The 23223-nt window shown below is 52.1% G+C and overlaps 1 protein-coding gene across 1 annotated transcript; it reads left to right on the top strand.

The window, feature by feature from the left end:
- The first annotated feature begins 200 nt into the window (after positions 1 to 200).
- wdb (serine/threonine-protein phosphatase regulatory subunit widerborst) lies at positions 201 to 21236 on the top strand. Its single transcript, XM_037220984.1, has 11 exons — positions 201 to 359; positions 4224 to 4455; positions 13716 to 13912; positions 14750 to 14851; positions 15462 to 15554; positions 16188 to 16378; positions 16926 to 17139; positions 18482 to 18601; positions 19285 to 19388; positions 20146 to 20271; positions 20631 to 21236. Exons 2-11 carry the CDS (start codon positions 4314 to 4316, stop codon positions 20722 to 20724), a joined length of 1383 nt encoding a protein of 460 aa, XP_037076879.1. The 5' UTR covers positions 201 to 359; positions 4224 to 4313; the 3' UTR covers positions 20725 to 21236.
- The last annotated feature ends 1987 nt before the right edge of the window (positions 21237 to 23223 follow it).

Raw genomic sequence — 23223 nt, 5'->3', positions numbered from 1 at the left:
CTGATAATAGTAATTCAAAGTCTTCAGAAGATGTCAGTTAAATCAGTGTTTTTTCCATAAAAATAATTCTCAATATTTTAATTAGTCGTAAAAGTGTTATTTCAATGCATTTTTAAAACTTATTTTACAAGATCAAGAGATGCGTGAATATTTTGAATTCTGCACTGTCCACAACTATGCAATTTTCGCAGATTCTCGTGGATCCTCGCATGTTTACGTTAATTTGTGTGGTGGTGGAAGGGAGGTAATGCCTCGAGAGAACCTGGTCTAAGTGCCCTGTCTGTGATATTTGATATAAAGTTGTAGTTTTGGGCGTATTTATGTATGCCAAGTACCTGCCGCTAGAGAGGAATGAAGAGGTAAGTATAATCAGCCATTTTGTGTCCCATGGGTTGTGAGGGCGCCACAGTTGTCTCCGTTTCGTGCTTGCCACCGACATGTCTCGTTGGCTCGTGTTTTTCAAGTTACCCCTGGACATTCGCAAGCGTGTCGTATAGTTAGATGGTGTCCACAGGTTGTAATTGTTGTAAATACGTCCACAAATTATTGTTTAATTTAGGAATTAGCCACTGATAGAGGGTGGAGACATCTAATTTGGGTGGTTGGCAGGAATAGTTTTTAATTGAATTTCACTTTGCACTGCCGTGGTTAGTGATGCCGCAATTTGAAATAGGGTGGCAACTGATTCCTGCTATCAGTCCATACTTCATTTTGTATAGTACATGCACAAAGTATGCTGATATTGTAGTGGTTCCCAGGTTTTCATCTAGTTTGGCTACAAGGATTTAAGTTGTAATTTACACTGCTTAGTGTATCTTACCTTTACACTGAGGTGTCATCTCAGGCTATGAGTTACCACTATCTAGACCCTGGGCCATTCATGCATCTTGACAGTGACCTGCTAATCTTCATGGAATTTGTATTGCCTGGAGCAAAGCCACATTGTCAATGGTGTCTGCTCAATGCCGATTGATTGGTTGTTTGGGGGGGGGGAGTGGGGAGGTGTGGGTACCAATATGTGATTGAAGCCTAAGAAAGCTAAAACTTCTCATTTATTTGAAGATTATTGTATAGTTCCTACTCAGGGTATGCACATTCTATGCCCTTGCTATCGGTTTGTGCTTGGCTTTAACAGGGATTTTCCTTAACAGTTGATGAAGTATTACAGTCTTCTATATTCTGCATACTATGGTAGTAGACAAGGTATGAACAACCTCAATGATGACTGGTTGTCTATCACATAAGCTGTCAAAGGAACATTACCAAGATGCTCAGTCAGTATCAATGCTTTTTACGTGCAAACTTAATGCCTAATATAATGGCTAATGCAAGTTGCACTGCTAGCTAAATAACATATGTTTATGATAGCTTTCATGTTTGCTGAGAGATTATTGCAACTTTGAGAGATGATGTACAGCAGTATTTAGAATCATAAACATTTGTAAATATAGGTTATATTTAGTCAGCATACAAATAGGCAGATAGGCATATGGTAGGTGCAGAGAGGGTTTAAAGTTTACATTTAATTAGCATAACAACAGAGGTATTAGGTGGGGTTACAGACAATCTGTTCCTCATGCCTTTCTAGCCTCTTCAAAGCTCCTCCAAACTAACCTGATTGCTTCTTTGGATGCACCAACCCCATCCAAACTCAACAAAGCTTGGCCAGATCCTCCTCAGACCTGCTCCAAATTGAAAGGCAGTATTTCAGAGAGGTTTCAGGAAGGCTGTAATGGACATTAGTTGCTCAGTGTGTTTATATCTGTATTTGCTATCATATAACAGAAGCGAGGATGGTTGTGTAAATTAGTGTAGGTAGATGGCATTTTAAGATATAATTTTTAGTATTGTGTTCATATAAATTTCAGGCATTTAGGATGTTGAGTTTATATTTTTGAACACTGTTTTCAGAAGCATTCCCAATCAGTGTGCCCTACCTGTTTTGATGAACTGCATGCAGACACCTGACATCTCCTCCAAACTTGTTTCTCTGACAGCTGAGTTGGTACACATTCAGCACTCCTGCAACTTTCAAATACTAAACTCATCTCTTTTTTTCTCACCATTATAGTAAATCAAAATTTTGCCAGGATGTTTTGCTTTTAACTTCAAATTTCATTATTAGATGGTGGTATTCAGGGCTTATGCAGCACTGTACTGTTGCTGCTTAGCATAGACTTAGATTGCAGAAGCTCCCATGTTCAAATGGTGTTGAATAAATCTTAAAAGTAATAGGAGTGTGAAACTTAACACTGAAACATATCCTCTACCTGATAGCTTAGAACATGCTATTGGATTCAGCTCTCAGTGATGCAGCTTTATTTATGGTCAGTTAATGAAACTTAGATGTTTGAGCATAGCTTGCTTTGAGACCTGTGGGTTAAAGGCAACAATTTGAAATGATATATGCATGATGATGCTGTGTTAGTGTATGCCATCTTGGAGCACTTATGGTGTATGGTAGCTGCCAGCCATATGAAATGCATTGAATAGCAGTGCTGGTGAATGTAAAGTATTGTCTTTACCAGCCATTGATTCAGTATGGATATTAACATTAATCTTATTAATGCATGTGTTCTTCAGCCATACTCCTTTGAAAAGCAACACAATAAGAACCAATAGGCATATAGAAACAAGTTCATTCTATGTTAAAGAACCATGTCTGTTATGCTGGTGTGAATAGTGCACCTAGAGCAGCCTCTATGTCTTATGGTTGCTTTCATGCAGTATGCCTTCTATGGTTATGTGCAAACCATTTAAGCAATGAGACGCAATATGTTACAAGATATAGCTACTGCCCAACATACTTAGAACCTACACTGGAAATTTCAGGCACACAATAAAATGCTACAGAATTTTACCATGCTATGCAGACTAGGTAGTAAATTAGTGGTGATGCCCATCTATTGATGCTTAGACAAGCTGTAATCCAAGAAAGTAAGATGAAGGAAGAGCAGCATTACACTGAATGAATGCATGAAAAAGGAAGGAAACCATGCAGTTTTGTTTTTCTTTTTATTTTATTTAAATCTGTATTGTGATGTTGACAGTGTATACAGGTCTAGGTCTTCTCCTGGGTATTGTGATGTTGACTAGGTGTATGCAGGTCTAGGTCTTCTCCTGGGTATTATGATGTTGACTAGGTGTATGCAGGTCTAGGTCTTCTCCTGGGTATTGTGATGTTGACTAGGTGTATGCAGGCCTAGGTCTTCTCCTGTGTATTGCCTTCCTCAAGCAGTATTCCACAGAGGTGTGCCCCAGTCAAGTGTGAGGCATACCAGTGCATGTGAAGGTTCATGGGGGCAATTTTACTGGGTTCATTAAATTGATAAACTAATGCAGACTGTCTTAAATTACAAATAGTGCATGCTTAGCAAATCTGGTATTTTCTAATCTATGCATTATTTGTTAGTATTATTTTAAGGGTTGAGAATACTCTGGGATAAATTATTCCAACTATTTCAGGTTTGCACTTTTGCCACACATTTAATTCTAGTTACTTTGAGTTCTGGTGCAAATAGTGGATTTGAAGTTGTTCAGCCTGACATGCCCAGCCATCAGCTTGTGGACTAGGATGATTCATTATCTCTCTCTTTCTCCTGCACTATGCTGACCACATCTGTAATATTCACACAACATGATTACTTAGTATCTCGCTCTGTCCCCTGCACCATGCTGATGGCAACCACAATATTTGGGAATCATGTGCTTGTGATATAGAATATATTAGACAAAGACAGGACAATATTAAGCACTGACTATGCAGAGTGAGTCCAGCTGCTGTTGACCATGCTATTAACAAGCATCCACTCTATTGAGGTTATCCTAACTCCTGTATGTGTGTGAATTATACATACTGTGTTGGCCATGCCTTCATGTGAGAACACAATTTTTCATTTTTTCCCTCTCAAAGGTCTGAGTTTAGATTTTCTTGGTGCCATGCCCACCAGCCAATGTTAGTTCAGCCAGTTTGACTTGAGTATCTTCAAGGCTGCATCATGAGATCATTTTGTGTAGTTTTCTTGTTCTGGGGATTGAACACCTCATGATAAATACTACCATGCAAAATCCTTTTTTCAAGTGTTACACTGTAAACTTTCGACATCTGTTCTAAGATGCCTGCAATATCTTCATGGATTTCCACTCACATGAATGCACCTGTTTGGAGAGACACATCAGAGAGCCCACCCACATAATTTGAGGCTGACTACTCTGTGTGCCAGGTTCTGCTAGGACTGCCTGCCTGTGCGTGAGCTCCGCACGCTGCTGTGGAATGCCAGATTGCTAGAACGCCGCGCCACTCAGCCGCCGCCATGGCTTCCACGTCAGCGTTCGTGGACAAGATCGATCCTTTCGCCAAGAAGTCGCTCAAGAAGAAGCAGCGGAAGTCGCAGGGTTCGTCTCGCTACCAGGCCCACAGCAATGTGGAGATCGTGCCGCTGCCGCTCCTCAAAGGTTAGTCAATTGTGCGACCTGCACACCACGACTGCTGCTAATATATGATTTATTACTAGTTGGAGTATTTTTAAGCTTTGCACACTGTTAGGGGTGGTTTTGCCACCTATGTTAGCATCGTGGCCGCGCGCGATGAATCCGCAAGGGATAAAAATCTGGAATAGTCACCTTCCACTGAAATGGTGCTGTAGGCCTTGAAAGAAGTGCTTGAGTGGGTGTTCTGCCTGACGTAATGTTTGACGTCTAAATGGGGCTCATTGTCCGTGGCTGACGGGTGCTACCATTGGTTTGCACACATCAGCATTTTATGCTTCAACTACTTATGGATATAAAATGTCCAGAGCTCTAGAAATTCGGCTCGTTTTTATTTTTTGTATTGGTGCTTTCCCTGACCTTTCGTGCTGTAGCCTGCTTAACATATTACTGTCCTTGAAATGCGGTGTGATTGTGCTATACTGGGCATTGGAGATCTGCAACATTACAATTTCTGGAACTCTTGCTTCAGTATCTATGTGGCAGCGCCATTTACTGGGTTGCAATGCTTTCTTATCTTGGAAGTGTCGTGATTAAGTCACTTTTATGAGTGAAGGAATTAATGTGTTGACATTTCACACTTCCGTTGTTTGGCACTACAGCAATGATGTCATGTTTGCTTGCAAGATCATGACTCGTGTCTATCTTTTAATAGGTGCAGTACCATTTCTTAACACTACAAATAAAGTCAATAACATTGAATTCTCGGAAGGTGGGCTCTCTCGATGCGGATGTTGGTGGACCGTGTGGTACCGTTCATTGAACGTGCCCGCATGTCTGATGCAACGAGTGAACTGTAAATAAACAACTTTGCTAGCGCCGAAAGATCCGTCTAACAACTTGCGCCATTTTACCACACCAGCTTATGAGGGTACTACTGTGCGATTTTTGAAACTGCGCAGGTTCCAAAAGATGGAGCGCTGCAATTTTTAAACAGGAAGTTGTATTAGTGACGTACAAATAATTCCCACCAGATGTGAGTGCACTCACAGTAGCCTTATGTTCATGACGCCTGGTAGGGCATTTTCATCGATGACGCTTAGAGTCCTGCCAGTGTGCATATTGGCTTTGGTGGTTGGAGACAAGACAGGAAGTTAATGTGGAGGGTGACATTATTATCATTATTACTTTTTTGGTGCCTTGCAGTGGCATGCATGACAGATGCGACCGCCATAGGACGAGGCATTCCGGTTATTAATATTAGGTTTGTGTTTTTGTCAGAAATTTGCGTGATTTTCTCTTGCTTAATGTATGTCTTTGCGAGCGGTACGCTGTCTGTGTGTACGCTGAGCGCCACTCACAAAGTTTTGAGCCTTCCGTGGGCCTTATGGGAGGCCTGGACGTTGTAGTGGTATTTTCGCCTCGGCATTTCCTCTCGGTGAATGCATTTCTTCGCAAACCGTTGGCTGTTAACAATGTGGTACTTGCAAAGTTTAGAGCTTGCCGTGGGCGCTATGGGAGGCCCGGTCATTAAAGCGGTACTGTCGTGGCAGTGCTCGGAGATTGAGCCGCACGACGCCCTGATCCGAGGCAGAAGTGCAAAGTGACTATATCTCTGGCCCTTGACATGTGTGCGGGCTGAAATGCTGGTTTAGTATTCACGTTTTGTCCTAAAACGAGATCCAGTTCTTTAGACACAACTGCTGCTGCATTAGACATAACTGCAACTGTGTTAGGCACAACTGCAATTTTTAAGTAGGTAATGTCTCTGGTAAATGCCTCCGTCAAATCCTGTCCTGCTCAGCTGGCGTCAGTTAATAGAAGCTCAAGTCGAAGTATCTGTCGCATACGCATATCGTCGTTTACCTTGCGAGGTGGACAGTTTGTGCAGATGCTAAGAACTGATGTGGGCCGGTCGCCTCTTTTAAGTCAGTGCATCAATTCGGTTTTTTTATTTTGGTGAGAACCTTTCCTGACGGACTTTGTCCCTTCTTAGTACCGCAGTAAATCATGTATATTGCACCCCACGTATGTATAAGGTATCTTGTGCCTCGGCATGTATATTGTTTTAGTGGTATACGGCGATCATTGCTGGCAATTTTGGAAGATCGACGTATTTGATGTTCTTTTCACTCTAGCTGGTAGTTTTCGGACGGCTTTGAAACGCTTTACAGGCATGTGCAATGAAAGAGGTTCGCTGTGCACTGAGACAATTGCGGGATTGCCCTAAGATGGCTGCCAGAGTCTCGTAATGTATCATTTCGATCCCTTTAGTCAGGAGGCACTGGGCAAGTAGTTATATTCACATCTCCACTTACTGGTCCTTTAATGTTTTTTTTCGTGCCTTTTGTCCAAAAGCGACAGTTGCCTTTTGGCGCAGTGGTCCCGTGCTTCGTCCTCCCCAGCGTCCTCCTGTCCAGGCGGCGCCGGCGTGCTCATACAGCGCCGCCTGTCAGCCAGCATATTGGCGCTGCCAGCTCAGCTGTCTGGCTGACGGCGCCCGCGGCCGCCGGGAATCGCGTCGGTGGCTGCCGTGGCTGTGACGCGACGGTCGACTGCACCGGCCGCGCCTATCGGTCGCGGATGAGGCGGCGGCTGACCGCAGCCCTGATTAGATAGGTATTGCGGCTTAATTGGCGCCCCGGAAGAAGGATTCCCGCCCGCTCTAGCTGTGAGATGTGCTGCAGTCCGGGCTGACACGTTGGTGGCGTATTTTGGCTTGTTGCGCGTGGAATTCGAAGAGATTTCACAGCTGCAGATCTTGTGAACATTGTAGTGCAGCGTTAGGTGTGGTTGGTGTGGTGTTGACCAGGTCATCATGTGTGACGCCCCAAATGTACCGCTAAGTGCTGCGTGCGGGGATCGGGAGGTTTGGTCAGGAGGGAGGCGGTTCCACTGCTAGTTAACGTCATGGTACGCCCTGGCGCGCGTCATCTAGTAGCTGTAGTCCTGGGAATCTCAATGTATCTTGCCGTCCCTTGCGCTGGTGGACTGGAAAGGGTAGTGCGCGAGATTACATGCCGGGTTAGCTGTCCTTGATGATTGACTGGAATAAGTAGTGCGTGAGATTATATGCCGGGTTAGCTGTCCCTTGACAACAATATGGTGAGCCGAGGTCATAGGAATGAAAACCGTCATTGATGATTTGTTTTCCTTGGATTCGCCGTCGGTGTGTTTGTATCACCTGCGCGACACACTGGGGAAATTATGTCTTAACAGTAGTTATCTTATGTCTGTTCTGCTGGTGGCCTGTTACAACGAAATACAAGTCAAGGGCGTAAAATTTCATCTGCGGCAATATTATGGGCTGATGATTATAGCCTCAGATCAATCTTCAAAGATCGTGGCCACAATCACGCCAGGTCCAAACGAGCCAGCGGCGTGCGGTGCCCGTTGGGGCGCGGCGGTCCGGCCGTCAGCTGGGGTCCTCCGCCGTCGGGGGTTGACCGGCACGCGCCGCCAGGGGCCGGCCGGTAGCCTGTGCGGCGTGACGGCGCGCCCGGCGCCGGCTGGCCGACAGAAGCCCGGCAAGTGGTGGTGCCGCCACCCCGAGACAGCAGTCCAGAGCCGACCGGCCACCCGGGGCCGACAGATTGGTGGGGCGACTGTGAGGATGGCCTGGGGCCGACACAGTGGCCGGGTGAGACAGGTCCAGGCCGGGCGACGGTGAAGACCTGGGGCCACGCAGTTGCCGGAGGGACACGGAGGACTTGGGGCCGACACAGCGGCCGGGTGAGACAGGAAACCAGGGTGCAGGCTGGGCGACGGGGAAGACCTGGGGCCGCACAGTGGCCGGAGCGAGACTGGGGACCTGGGGTCGGACACATCGGCCGGGCGGTGTCGGGGCCCTGTGGCCGTCAGATTGGTCGGGGCGCAACGGCGCTGCTGTAGCCAACGGAGCGACCCGAGACCAGGGGCCGACAGCACCGTCACTGTGCTGCAGTTATCGGGCTGTCGCGTCTTCCTATGTCAGGGACGGCCACGTGAGTTTTGAGGCAAACTGTAATCGTTGTATGAATGGGCTCCGAGCTATGTTGGCCAGGCCTTCCAGTCCTGATGGGCTTGTCATGTGTTGCCGTCTGTGTGGCCACGGGGGCTGAGCGTCAGGGTCCGGCCTATTCATCATGCCACTGGCAGCTGGGCACCCTGGGCGTGGGAGCCGCCAGGGCGGTGTGAAACTGGACGGTGTTTAATATGTTTTTAATGGGTTGTTCAGGATTACACTGCCGCGTATTGTTTCTCCACAAGTTGATAGACCCATTCCCGCCCTCGTCCTGTTCCTACCGACATGTGCAAGTGTTCTTTTGCCCGCAAGCGGCTTTTTCATTCCTTCTTTTTTAGACCAAGCGTGCTTACCACTGCCGCTAACGTACTGAGCAGTTCCCAAGGGTGTGCTATCCCCATGGCGGACAGTATTGATTCGGTGGTTCGTGATAAGATTAATTTCCAGAGAGGGAATCTATTTCGGCCGGAATTGCAGTTGTGCAGTCGCTGGGATGTGCGCCGATGGGCAGCGCTCAAAAGCAGGGTGTCTGGTGTGATCCAGATGGCATGGGCGAAGATCCGTGTCTAGTGCCCCGAAACACTACAAATCACAGCATTTTGTGGCTTACATTGAGGCTTTGTCTCGCGTCGTGTATTCCACAGCGCCGCGGAAGGTGACTCTGGCTGTGTATCCCCGGCTTTGGACGATATCCGTGGCTGATGCTGGCGTCTGGTAGTCAGTGTGCGGCGGACGGCTGCTCGGAGACAGCGCCTTGCGCTCTTCTCCGCCGGCGCCTGGCCCTGCGGGCGGCCGCTCGTGTCCTCATCTGACCTGCGTTCCATTCAGTATTTCGTAATCGGTTCACGTTCGATTCGGAATCAATACTGGACGGCTCTGTTCTGGTGCACATTAACATGTAGCGTTTTGAGAATCAATCTATGGTTTTTGACATTCCTGTTCACCAGGCCTGTTCCTTATCATTACGCAGCGTCTGAGTCGATTATCATTAACTCATGCCGCATTGATGTTTATGCCTTTTTTATTTATTCCTTTTGTTCCTATTCCATTTTATTTCTGTACGATGCGTTTGCAGTCAATGTTTCATAAGTTGGACCGAAAATTTTTAGTAACTGTTGTTCAAAAAAGTGTTCAAGAAGATTATAAGTGTGTGCCTTTGGATTGGCACAAACTATGCCAATTAATACGCAGGGTTCCCAATTTTGGCACAATACCTACCGGCTTAAATTTTGAAGTTCACGTATGGGTGAGGCAGGCGTGCATTGCTTGGGTCATGATTCACTGAATCATACCTAAGATAAGTGTACTATCCCTGTCTTGAATAAATCAACACTCAAACTCTACCCGATTAATTACCTCAGATTTTGTTTCTTTCAAGGAATGATCATTGGTGAGCAATCCTATTTCAGCCCATAACAACAACAAAATAATATTTTTGACCATTCTGACTCCCTCACCATAATCCAGTCATCTGGCAAATAGCGAGTAGCTCCGCACCTGGACAAGTGACGCCGGCATCGCCCCTCCCCCTCCCCCCTCTTCAGGCCTTGGATTTCGACGACGGTGGCTCACCATGATGTAACCAAAAATAATTATCCCCTGAGAGTCACATTTGTACTGAACTGCTCTAATCAGTTGATGTTGAAGGCATCGGTCATCAAGTTCAAAATGTCTTCTGCCTTGACTGAAGCAGGACTAAACCAACAAGGCTGAAGGTGCCACAGCATCATATATCTCACCGCTGCTTTAAGGCCTTGCTCACCGAAGCCCAAACGTGTGAAACGGGGTACGAGGAGCTGAAGATAACGGGAACGAAGAATCTAACAATTGTTACGATGACATACAAAGCCATAAACATAAAAGCTCTACCACATAATTCTTATTTATGAAATGGTTTGAATTTATAAATATAACACAATTACATGACATTTCGCTTGCTATTTGCACAAGCAAGAAATTAAGAGAAAAAATGTTTTTTTAACGTTTTTGACAGGCCATAGATGACAGTGTGAACGAAACATGGCACCTAGGAAACTCGTCTTACGACTTCTGCGTGACTAGGAATGGGGATGCGTAGGTTTAACATCTTCAAAGTGAGAACGCCATTTTTTTATCTTTCACTTGTTAGATCAGATGCGTACGATTTTATCAGTATTCCCAGATTTCTCGAAATCCTTATGAAAAGCTCAGAATCTCAAACTGAGGTAGCCTCTCCTGCGGGAAAAACTTCATTGGACTCCCTGCTCACCAGCACGGAAACGCATTTAATGTGCCTTGCTTCTCCACGTGTACATTTTGTAACGTTTGCAACGTACCAGCTTGTTAAAATGTTTGCATAATGAATGTTATAAAGGCTTGAAACATTGTTTAGACAAAATGATATGCGACCATGAAGCTATTTTTATCCGCGAATTCAACGAAACCTTGTACCATGGCTTTGATTTCTTCCCTATGGCCTTTGCGACAGTGCCTCTTTTCGAGGCACGCGTTGGCTCTGGGAATGGGAGTATCACAAAGTGACACACTGGTTCAAGCTTCAACGAATGGGCTTCTGGGTAGCAGGTCCTTGCCGCCCGCTGGGTCAATCACGAACCTTCTTAGCACCAATAGAGGTGCCGCGACGGTTGTCATGATGATCGCGGTGGTGACCTCATGGAAGAAGCGTAGTGCTGTTACAAAGCGTGGGCAGCGTAATGTGGACTAAAAAATAATACAATTAGACGTGATTGGTCCTGGTGTGTCACTAGAGCGTGTTTTGAAATCTGCCCCATGAGTGGGACACACCCTTTACATGATTTTTTCCAGACATGGATAAGCAGTACTTTTTTTCGCCGTAGAATTTTCAACCCTTCCAGGCATTATTGGATGTGACCTTGGTTATTGGTTGTGGCCATGGGGTGATGGGAGGAGGCTGCAATGCATGCGAGGCTGGCTTGGTCGGTAAAGGTAGCGGTGCTCAGGTGAGATCTCGGGTGGGCCTCAGCGTACCGTCTCGGCGCGGCAGACTGTGTGTCTGGTGTGCCGACCCTGGCAGTCGGACGCCTCAGGCGGGCCTCAGCGTACCGTCTCGGCGCGGCAGACTGTGTGTCTGGTGTGCCGACCCTGGCAGTCGGACGCCTCAGGTGGGCCTCAGCGTACCGTCTCGGCGCGGCAGACTGTGTGTCTGGTGTGCTGACCCTGGCAGTCGGACGCCTCAGGTGGGCCTCAGCGTACCGTCTCGGCGCGGCAGACTGTGTGTCTGGTGTGCCGACCCTGGCAGTCGGACGCCTCAGGTGGGCCTCAGCGTACCGTCTCGGCGCGGCAGACTGTGTGTCTGGTATGGCGGCCCTGGCAGTCGGACGCCTCAGGTGGGCCTCAGCGTACCGTCTCGGCGCGGCAGACTGTGTGTCTGGTATGGCGGCCCTGGCAGTCGGACGCCTCAGGTGGGCCTCAGCGTACCGTCTCGGCGCGGCAGACTGTGTGTCTGGTATGGCGGCCCTGGCAGTCGGACGCCTCAGGTGGGCCTCAGCGTACCGTCTCGGCGCGGCAGACTGTGTGTCTGGTATGGCGGCCCTGGCAGTCGGACGCCTCAGGCGGGCCTCAGCGTACCGTCTCGGCGCGGCAGACTGTGTGTCTGGTGTGCCGGCCTTGGCAGCCGGACGCTTCAGGTGGGCCTCAGCGTACCGTCTCGGCGCGACAGACTGTGTGTCTGGTATGGCGGCCCTGACAGTCAGAGGCCTATCATGAACACTGAATCGGCTCAATGGAACAGGTTATCTCCGCCCCGCAGATTTAAACTTTTGTTCACGGTTTTGAAACAAAACTCACAGGGATTCATTTTACCTTCTCGCTGACTTATCGATTCAGATCGATATTTTTTTTCGGACAGCCAACGATTCAAGTCACGAAACAATAAGATAATGATAAGAATTAAATCCTGTACGCTTCATCCAAAAATGACGCGATTTACAAATCCTCGACAGATCCATCGTGATTGACCGGAGGCTCTCATGAATGCGCGTTTGGAAATCAGACTGTCTGAAGCTTAGTGTGTGTTGCGCAGTTGGACACAGGCATTGCCATCGCCATCATCATTGTCCGGCACAAGCATTGTCCTGCCTCTAACCCCGTTGGCAAATGCATGCCGAGTGGACCTCAAGTTTTCATCAGTTTGGTAGTGCGTAAGTGATGGCTCGCGCTGTGACAGAGCCTGAAGTGGAGGGTGAGGGCGGCACCAGGCGTGGTTCGCGGCCTCGGACGGGCGCCGCTGCTCTCAGCGATCCGCGGCTGACTGGGGACTTGCAGTGGTCCGGCACTATTTGTCTGCCCACTGTCTCGGACGTGTGTGCGATGATGGACCCCTGGATATGCGCGAGTTTGGCCGCGCGGAAGTAAGCACGCAGGCTGGGCATAGCTCTACAGTCGTGAGGGGTTCTGGGAAGTCGTGCCGCGAGATGTGCTTCTTCAGTCTGAGGCCTGCGCTGGACTCGCACGGCAACTTCTGGGTCGTCATGCTACACACACACTCATCGTGTTCTCTCCAACCGTTGCCGACCGCCCCAGAAGAACTGCTTATTTTCGCAAAACGAGCTGGAGCGCTCCAGGGTCAGATCCGCCATCGTTGTGCCTGCGTCATTTGCTCTTGTCGGCGTCATGTTCTTGCCTTGCGAACGTCGTGTGGCACTGTTGTACCACCTTGTCAGGGCACTCCAAATGAAACGCGTAGTTTGTTTGCAGTTGCGGTATTTCTGGCAGCGATATTGCGGATCGTCAGTCAATTGTTATTTTTATTCGTGACTATGGCAGACCCAGACGTACTGCGGGCATTGGGCGATTGGATGCGTCAGACATCACATGCGTGGCGTTCGCTGTTCGAAAAGTCGCGAACTTCTGCTGGTCAGTTCATAACTATCATGGGAAGCGCGTTTTCGGCTTGTCCCCAGGTTAATTTTCGGTATCCGGAGTGTAGCCATCTGTTCACCTTCGCATTCCGCGTACTGTAGCTAAAAACATCTGTGTGTGGGAGCGCCGGAGACGAAGGCTAACAGGAGATCAATGCCTCCACGGTCAGCGCACATTCCTGGGCCCCCTCTCTTGAACAAGCGGTGTATTTACGGCACGCAATGTAAAGACGTTATACGTGTGTGTAGGCCATCTGCCTATAGAACCCACCGCCTTGGGCTGTGGCGCTGCCTCGTGACGTGTTTTGTTGCGTTTCATTCAACACCGGAGAAGAACGCCAGGGGGCCAGTCCCGTCCGCCTGGGGGTCACGCAGCTAACTAGCGCTTACGTTTTTACCGGCAGATGTGCCGCCGGCCGAGCAGGAGGACCTGTTCATCCGCAAGCTGCGCCAGTGCTGCATCTCTTTCGACTTCATGGATCCGGTGGCCGATCTGAAGGGCAAAGAGATGAAGCGCGCCACCCTTAACGAGCTGGTGGACCACATCACTTCGGGCCGCGGCGTGCTCACCGAGGCCGTCTACCCGGAGATAATCCGCTGCGTACGTCCGTCCGCCCGGCGTCCGGTGTCCGGCTCGCCGCCGGTCCGCGCTCCGTGTCCGGCCCGCCGCCGCGCTCCTTGTCCGGTCTGTCGCCGGTCCCGTGTCCGGCCCGCCGGTGGTCCGCGTTCCGTGTCCGGCCTGCCGTCGGTCCTCGCTCCGTGTCCGGTCCTCCGCCCCGTGTCCGGCCTGTCGCCGGTCCCGCGTCTGGCCCGCCTTCGGTCCGCGCCCTGTGTCCGACCTGCCGCCGGTCCGCACTTCGTGTCCGGTCCTCCGCCCCATGTCTGGCCGGGCTTCGGTCCGCGCCCCGTGTCCGACCTGCCGCCGGTCCGCACTTCGTGTCCGGTCCTCCGTCCCATGTCTGGCCCGGTATCGGTCCGCGTCCTGTCTCCGGTCCGCCGTCGGTTCATGCTCCGTGTTCGATCCGTCGTCGGCTCATGCTCCGTGTTCGATCCGCCGTCGGTTCATGCTCCGTGTTCGATCCGCCGTCGGTTCATGCTCCGTGTCCGGCCACCCGCCAGTCTGCGCCCCGTGTCCGGGCTGATGGGACGAAGTGTGGCCTGTCAGTCGGCTGTATAAAAGCGCGCGTGACTGGCCGTGCTCCGTTAGCAAGTCGTGTGTTGCGAGTTTACTGTTGGCGTGTTGTCCCCGTCGCTAGCCGTGACCGGTGGGCTGATCCACACGGGACCTCGTGGCACGCGTCATCGAAGCCGCTCTCCGCCGCCGGCCGTGCGCCGCGCCGTCGCTTGCGGTCTGTGCCGCGGCGTGTGGCCTGCTCTGCGGGCTGCCCCGTCCTGTCCGCCCTGTCGCCGCCGCTGACGGCTGCGCGCCGCCCTGCAGATCGGCTGTAACCTGTTTCGGACGCTGCCGCCAAGCGAGAACCAGGAGTTCGACCCGGAGGAGGACGACCCCACGTTGGAGGCGTCCTGGCCGCATCTGCAGGTCAGTGCGTCACGCTGTGCCTGAGCGAGCTCCGGACGAAGCGTCGTCGCCGTGCGTCTGTCGCTGCTGCCGCCATGCGGTCTGCACATGTTGAGTAACGGGCACACCAGATATGTACCAGTGTCTGTCACAGCAGACCGTACTGCCCCTGCTCGGTACACGCTCTTGATGAGATGCCCAGTGTCCTCATCCCAGTGTGCCGAGTGTCCTCATCTCAGCCTCCCGAGCAAGGTCTTACGGCCAGAGCTGCCTAGTCGGGCGGTCTCCAAATGATGAGCAAGCAGTATGTAGTCCAGACCAAAGTTCAGTGACAACGAGCCGTTTCTGTGTGCTTGCACGTTGCCATTTGTTCTCAGCATGAACCCGTAATGAATTGAGATCGGAGAAGAGGGCTTTCAACGGTTTCAATCATACTACCTCATGAAACACAACCGATTTTATCGGGACGTTTGTCGACTCCTCAGAATTCCGAAACCCATGGGTCTTCTTTGCGTCTTACTCTGATCAAGAACCAAAGCCCAGTGGTGCTTCCCGCGACTGACACTGCATCCCTTGCCTGTCCGGGAGGTGCCTAGCCGCATTGTGTAACACCGAGTGTGTCTGCTTTCAGCTTGTCTACGAGTTCTTCTTGCGCTTTCTGGAGTCGCCGGATTTCCAGCCTAACATAGGAAAGAAAGTCATAGACCAGAAGTTTGTTTTGCAAGTGAGTTTGTCAGGTGCAGCTGTGTCGCCGTGACCCCTGGCCAGCTGCGGGCTGGCTTTAGACAATGGCCCGCATTCTTTCGCACTTTGGTTCCAATTACAGGGATTTTGTGGTTGCAGAACCAAGGTGACTTAAAACGTATACACACGCATGCACGCGCGCACAGTATATATGTATGTATGTATGTATGTATGTACGTATGCAGGTATGTGTGTATGCATGTATGTATGTATGTATGTATGTATGCATGTATGTTTGTATGTTTGTATGTATGCATGTATGTACGTATGTATGTATGTATGTATGTATGTATGTATGTACGTATGTATGTATGTATGTATGCATGTCGCGTCATTGGGCAACAGTGGGACATTACGCAACGAAATGAAAATCCCTTTTGTCCCTGCAGGGCGTTTGTTGCCGCGTATTCAATCGTATTGAAGTGGCGTCGTCTCCAGCCAAGTCGGACTGATCGCTGGAAGACGTGGTTGTTATCATGTCAACTGCCCTTGCGCCCATGACGTTTTAGGCCATTTATCGCTGGAGCATGGCCGCGTATTGGGCGCGGCTTTGGCTTCTCCAGCGGCACCGGTCGCCCGGCGTCTGACCGTGGGCGGCGCGCGCGCCCGGCAGTTGTTACAGCTGTTCGACAGCGAGGACCCGCGCGAGCGCGACTTCCTCAAGACGGTGCTGCACCGAATCTACGGCAAGTTCCTCGGCTGGCGGGCCTTCATCCGAAAACAGATCAACAACTTCTTCCTGCGCTTCATCTATGAGACGGAGCATTTTAACGGCGTGGGCGAGCTGCTGGAGATCCTGGGCAGGTGGGTCGGCGGGTATCACCCAGGTGGGGTGAGCTAGATGGACAACGGGTCTGGCACGGACCACCAGGATGACGTCCCGTGGCGTGCGATGACTGTTGGGCTCTGCTTTCACCGGGATGGATGCAGTTATGCGCCTTAGTGGGTGGTCTCGATTGATTTGGGAGATGGTTAAGCTTCGGTGGCGCCGGTTTCTTTTTGTCTTTTTTTTTAGTTGTGAGGAGTGGGTTGAAGGCTGATTATGTCTTCCATCTGTTTTCCACGTAGCTTTTAGTTCGTCGCACGGGTTCGTTGCAGTCGATGAGCAGCAGCAACATTTGGGTGCAGTATTAGTGTCTTCATGTTCACCGTCGTTTCCTTGCCATAAACTGATGAGATGATGGGAGCGCGGTATGGTCCCGGCTGGTCGTCGACCGACACCGGTCCGCGGCGGCGAAGGCCCGGTTACCCACCGCCACGGCCGACACCGGTCCGCGGCGGCGAAGGCCCGGCTACCCACCGCCACGCCGCTCCGAGTTCCCTGACCATCGTCATGCGCCGCTGCCGCCAGCATCATTAACGGCTTCGCGCTGCCGCTGAAGCACGAGCACAAGCAGTTTCTGAACAAGGTGCTGATCCCGCTGCACAAGGTGCGTTGCCTCTCGCAGTACCACGCCCAGCTAGCCTACTGTGTGGTTCAGTTCCTCGAGAAGGACCCCACGCTCACCGAGAAGGTCATCCTCGGTCTGCTCAAGTACTGGCCCAAGACCTGCAGTCAAAAAGAGGTGAGTCGCGGCCGCGGCGCCGCGCGCTGACGTAGCGAGACGCGTGGAGTGGCCGCCCGCGGTCGCCGCACCGCCACCACCGAGGGCTCCTGGGGATGCTGCTGGCGGCTGTGGAGAGTGAGGAGAGGCGGGCAGAGCGCAGACGGTGGACGTGCCGTCGATGAGCGGGGGTGCTGCGTGGCAGAGACGGGGATATTCTCGAAATGGTTGTTACGTCTTCTTTCCGGCTAAGGGTGGCGTCAAGTAACGGTCAGTTTATGGCGCCGACGCCTCATGCCCATCATTCACCGTAACGTGACTTAAAAGGCCTGATGACGTTAGCGATGAGAGCGTGTTTGCGGACAGATTCTGAGGTGGTTGGATGTGTTCCGCGGATATGAGCTGTGGCGCTCATCGTTGTGAGTTCTTTTAGTGAAAAGAGCGGACCATGTTGTATCAGGAGGTGCTGGTTAAGCGAGCGTGGGAGTGTTATTGTGATATGATCGGAAAATACTGGAGCAGGCAGAGCACCGCCTGGCAATGTTTTTGATTACTGATTACTGCTTTGAACCTTTAAGTGTTCTCATGAAATGTCCCAATAATCGTGTGATATTTTCGTTCAACCAGGACCTCGTGGCATAATGGGGGTCTGGTATTGTCAACATAAAAACTTGCCGAAAATCTGGAGCCTGTATCAGAACGTTATTCATGGCTTTCGTGCAACTGGTGGATTCAGCAATCCGTTCATTTTGGTGTATTTCAGCTGATAACATTTCTTTTCAGTTGACGTTGCTTACTATGACATGGGCTATTTCCGCCAGGCCTGATCAGCCCTGGAGCCAGTGCTTAGGCTGGTCCATGCTGATCCGGCAGGCTGGCCGCGCCCTGAGGCTGCGGGGCTATTTCCGCCACGCCTGATCAGCCCTGGAGCCAGTGCTTAGGCTGGTCCATGCTGATCCGGCAGGCTGGCCGCGCCCTGAGGCTGCGGGGATATTTCCGCCACGCCTGATCAGCCCTGGAGCCAGTGCTTAGGCTGGTCCATGCTGATCCGGCAGGCTGGCCGCGCCCTGAGGCTGCCTGGCTTTCCGCCTGGCGATGGCATTCAGTCAGCCGTTTGATTTGGCCGGTCTGTTTGTGTTATCTGTTGAAGTGGCTCTAATGGCCTCAATGGACCCTACCTCACCGAATGGACCCTACCTCAAAGCTAGCGCACCACGCTGATCACCTGTGACTGCGTCACTGTAGCGGTGTTCTCGTCCGCCACCCGACCGCCAGCGTGTGCGTGTGTATGTGTGTGTGTGTAACTGGAGCCGAGCCGGCGCGGCGCACGTGCCCTGCTGACCGTGGCGGCGCCGGGCGGCAGGTGATGTTTCTCGGCGAGATCGAGGAGATACTGGACGTGATCGAGCCGAACCAGTTTGTTCGGATCCAGGAGCCTCTGTTCCGCCAGATCGCAAAGTGCGTCTCCAGTCCACACTTTCAGGTGAGTGTGGCGGCGGCGCCCGCCGTCTGTGGCGCTGCTCTGGGCAGGGTGCCGCAGTTATAAGCCCGATGGAGCGGAACACGCACGTGCCAGAACGGGACGCTTCCGAATTATCCATTTCCAGCTGGTGATCGGAATAGTGAGCCGTCCCTGTTTGCGACGCTTTAACGTGGAAACCCATTGGCACGTACAGCTAGTGTCTCAAGACTGGTGTATTCTAACTGTGCATTGTCTAAATAATGCATGTATGTGAACGGATTTAAGTCATTTCAAGATGTTCGGAGTGCTGGCGTAAGATACATTTGTGGCGAAAGTGATAAGAACCACGTTTGCACACAAAAATAAGCCGGCCTTCAATATGCCACAAATGTGTTTTAAAGGAAGATGTTATAGCAACATTTGGCAATTATTTCTTGGTATCATAATGTAACCGTCATATCAGGTGCTTCCTGAGATGATGGTCATTTATGCTCGGGACATACTCACCATGCCAAATGGCCAGGATCTTACCTCGTGTCTTCTTTCATGAAGCCGTGTTTCCACCTCCGTGACTTGTCTCCGTTCTGCTCTCACTTGTACCTCGGCCGGGGCGTGGGAAGAGCTCCGCTCCGCAGCGTCCTGTCTGCAGTCACGGGACGTCCGGGGGTGGAGCCCGTGGTGCTAACGCCCGTTCCCGCCGACAGGTGGCAGAGCGAGCGCTCTATTTTTGGAACAATGAGTACATCATGTCGCTGATCGAGGACAACAGTAGTGTCACGCTGCCCATCATGTTCCCGGCTTTGTACAGGTAAGGGTGCGAGCCGGAACTCCCAGCACGCTCTCGGTCACGGCAGTGGTGGGGTATTCGGGGCTTATGAGAATGCCAGCAGCCGTAAAGTCGGGATCCAGTTGAAGCTTACAGCGGTTTCGAAGGGAGCAGGAGCGATACCGAACAGTTTCAGATGTGTTGTTCCACTGTGAGTTGTTCAGTCGCGCCCAGCCGTTCTGCCGCTGACCCCGTCACCGCTGCGCAGCCGCTGGCCCGCCGGGCTGCACGTTGCGGTGTGGGGAGCGCGGGTGCTGCCGCTGACCCCGTCACCGCTGCGCGGCCGCTGGTCTGCCGGGCTGCATGTTGCGGTGTGGGGAGCGCAGGTGCTGCCGCTGACCCCGTCACCGCTGCGCAGCCGCTGGCCCGCCGGGCTGCATGTTGCGGTGTGGGGAGCGCAGGTGCTGCCGCTGTCGGCGCGGGGCGCCTCTCTGGTACCGAGGCTGAGGCCACGGCCTGTGGACCGTCCAGCCGCCGGTCTGAAGACGACGACGAATCGTTCATGCATTGTGGTCAGCTTTCCAAGTATTCGATTTCCTCTCCGCCGCCAGCTATTTGCGACTTTGAAGTCACATAGATGGGCGCGAAATGATCATGATAGTTAACGCACTATAAAACACTTATAACTGACAACAGTCCTTTGGAGCTCATTGTAAGCGGGGCGATATTGTTGGCACCGGTCTAGTGCTAGCGATGCGGCACGCTGGCCTGTGGGTGATGGCGTGCCCTCGACCTTCAGGATTAGCAAGGAGCACTGGAACCAGACTATCGTGGCGCTGGTCTACAATGTGCTCAAGACGTTCATGGAGATGAACGGCAAGCTGTTCGACGAGCTCACCGCCTCCTACAAGTCGGAACGGCAAAAGTACGTGCTTCCAATGAGAAAGATCTCCAGCGATGTGTTCTCCGGGCGTCAGGCACGGATGAATGTCTTGGATGGATGACTGATGAGCCATGGCTGGGATGGACGGCGTAGGGGGATGTTGGGTGCTAGGATACTGGACAGAGCAGGATAGGTGCAGCGGACTGTGACTGTTCTAATGGAGTCTCCTGAATTGCCGTGTGAAACTGCACGCATATTATGTTAGGGATGGCCACGACGTCGAGCTCGTGGCCGTGTCTGTGCGTTGTTTGTCCTGGCCCACCTGGCGCCGTTGCCCCGTTCTTCGGGTCGCCCCCTACTCATCACCGGTCCTAGTCTGACTTCCGCCCGCTCCGCTGCAGAGAGAAGAAGCGGGAGAAGGAGCGGGAGGAGCTGTGGAAGCGGTTAGATTCGTTGGAACTGCAGTCCAAGAAGGAGGCTACCGACGCCAAGTAAACAGCCGCGCGCTCTCTCTCCCTCTCTCTCCCCTCTCAACGGACAGAGCTGGCGGCCGGCGGGCGGGCGCCCGCCCCCCACGTGCGCGAGTGCGTGCGTATGCGCGCGGCTGTGCGAAAGTGCGTGCGCCTCAGGCGCGGACCGTGGGACGCTAGTCAGTGCGTGTGCGTGCGCGCGTGGCTCGCCGTGCTGAACCGGAACGGGCGGCGCGTCCCGTCGGAACACTCATGTGATTCATATTACGGGACGGAGCGTCGATTGAATAACAGTGGCTGTTTTCCGTTCGTAATAGTTCAATCCCTTGCGCGTTGGCACACTGTCCGATCCTCTTCAACACATGGGCCCACCCGGCGGAGGTAGTGATAGCTAATGCTCTTGGCCTTGTTTTGTTGTTGCCAAATAAGTGTATGCACGCTGAGTACCGCCCTGACGGCCGCTTCTCTGACTGACGGCCGCTCTGCCGCTCCCGGGCTGCCGGCCGCCGGCGCCGCTCCGGCCGGGTCGTGCCTTCGCTCTGGCGCGCGCGCCGGCGGCGGCCCGTCTTTCTGCGCGCGCGCGCTGTCCGGACCGGCGCCGCCCGCCGCCCCCGGGCCGTCCGGCCGGCGCCGTGTGTTGTGTCCACTGTTGCCGTGTGATGGTCCCTGCACGCGCGGCTGCGGCGCCCCCCGGCCGGCCCGTCCCTCATCCCGGGCCCGGCCGGCGCCGGCGCGCCCCGTCCCGCCCTCTCATCTGTGTGCCATCGGCACGCGCGCGCGCGCGCGCCTCGAGCGCCGCTCTCAGGACCGGACAGTTGCGCCAGTGTGTCTCCTCTCCCCGTGCTGCTCCTGTCCTCTCCTGCTGTCCTCCGTCTCCGCCTCCGCAGGCGCCTGCCCACAAACCGGTCAGCGGCTTCACCCCCGGTTTTGTTACCCGTCGGCTGGCGCGCTGTACAACTGGAGGTCACCGTTTGGCGTGGGACGCGGGCGGGCTGCCAGCCTATCCCGGGGAACCGCGAACCACTTTTACAGTCTTTTGCTGGACCCTGAATAATTGTACATACTCGTGAGCATATATTGGAACATGTGGCTTTATGTACTACATTGCAGACGCGGTTCGTTGGGGTTTGGCGTCCCGGTGATAATCGGTCTGAGTTTGGCGTCCTCCTTCGTAGAGTTCCATGCGATCAGTTGTGTAACGTTTTGTGATGTGTAATTTTTGTCCTATCAGCCACTTCTAACTCGGTAGAACGTCTCTGTGAATAAACTGTATATATATATACATACATAGATATGGCGCTGTTGCCTTGGTGGTGAGATCGCCGAGTACATCGCCGGGTGCACGACACCAACACCGATCACGACAGGAGCGGTACACGGCCGTGGTCTCGTGCCGGCACACCTGGCGCTGAGATTCCCAGAGCTCTTCGCGTGACCAGCATGAAGAGCTGTTGCCTCATGTGGTCGGTGCACCGCTCCTTGATGGGGAGCAAAGTATGCTTCCGCGTGTTCGCACTCATCAGGAGGCGGCGCTGACACTACACCTGGTTTAAAAGACATTCTCCACAACTGAATACATTTAAGGAAGCTCCAGATGTGATGAAATAAGCTCACTTGTAACTTTTGCTTAACTTTAAGTTGAAAAGGCCGCTCAAGATAACACAATTTCTGCCTCTAGTAAATATGACGCTCCTCGGTTCGTCATCGTTTGGTTACCTCATCGTACCTAGCACAACAGTAAGACCCAGTTGACCGCCGTTTTGTCTGGAAGTCGTGCTCGCGAACGCTAGATATACGCGACTCGATGGTTCTATTTTTATTGACTTTGATCACCGCATGGCGGACGGTATGGCAGGTTTCGAACGATGGCGCTGTGGATGCCCGGATGGCCTTACAATCTCCCCGAAATAGTCTGTTTATCTTGGCGGGCGTGTAGCTCAGAAACTAGACGGGTTTAGGCCTTTCGAAGGGCAAAGTTGCGAACTGCACCGAATGATCTTTAAGATGGCCATTTTAGTCGGAAGCTTCACACAAATGTGGAACACTCCCTATTTTAGTCGGAAGCTTCACACAAATGTGGAGCTCTTTCTTTAATATAGCCTGTCTGACCATCCAGGCCCGGTGCGTCGCGTTGGGGCATGGTGCGCGTTAGTCCAGGCGCGGCGTTTGAAGTTCACGTCCTGCTCCATTGCGCAGGTGCACTGGGTTCGCGGCGCCATAGTCATGCGATATATGAGATGGGGACTAGGCGACAGTAGGGATGTTAATTAGGGAAATATAGCGGTGGGGACTGGGGAACTATAGTGATGGAAGCTGGGGAACTAGACAACTATAGGGATGGTAACTGGAGAACTATAGCGATGGGAACTTGGTGAACTACAACGATTGAAACTAGGGAACTAGGAAACTAGCGATGAGAACCAGGGAACCATAGCTATGGGAGCTAGGGAACTATAGCGATGGGAATTAAGGAAATATAGCAATCGGAACTAGGAATCATGGCGATGGAAACTAGGGAAATAAA

Source organism: Pollicipes pollicipes, unplaced genomic scaffold (assembly GCF_011947565.3).
Source record: "Pollicipes pollicipes isolate AB1234 unplaced genomic scaffold, Ppol_2.1 Scaffold_2555;HRSCAF=2994_pilon_pilon_pilon, whole genome shotgun sequence".
In the NCBI taxonomy this organism is placed as follows: Eukaryota; Metazoa; Arthropoda; class Thecostraca; order Pollicipedomorpha; family Pollicipedidae; genus Pollicipes; species Pollicipes pollicipes.
This window is presented reverse-complemented; position numbering and strand designations above follow the sequence as displayed.

Excerpts from the sequence above, each read along its gene's own strand:
- wdb (XM_037220984.1), top strand. The coding sequence starts at position 4,314 with ATGGCTTCCACGTCAGCGTTCGTGGACAAGATCGATCCTTTCGCCAAG. Across the intron at positions 13,913-14,749 it reads ACCCGGAGATAATCCGCTGC|ATCGGCTGTAACCTGTTTCG; the intron begins GTACGTCCGTCC and ends GCCGCCCTGCAG. Across the intron at positions 14,852-15,461 it reads CGTCCTGGCCGCATCTGCAG|CTTGTCTACGAGTTCTTCTT; the intron begins GTCAGTGCGTCA and ends GTCTGCTTTCAG.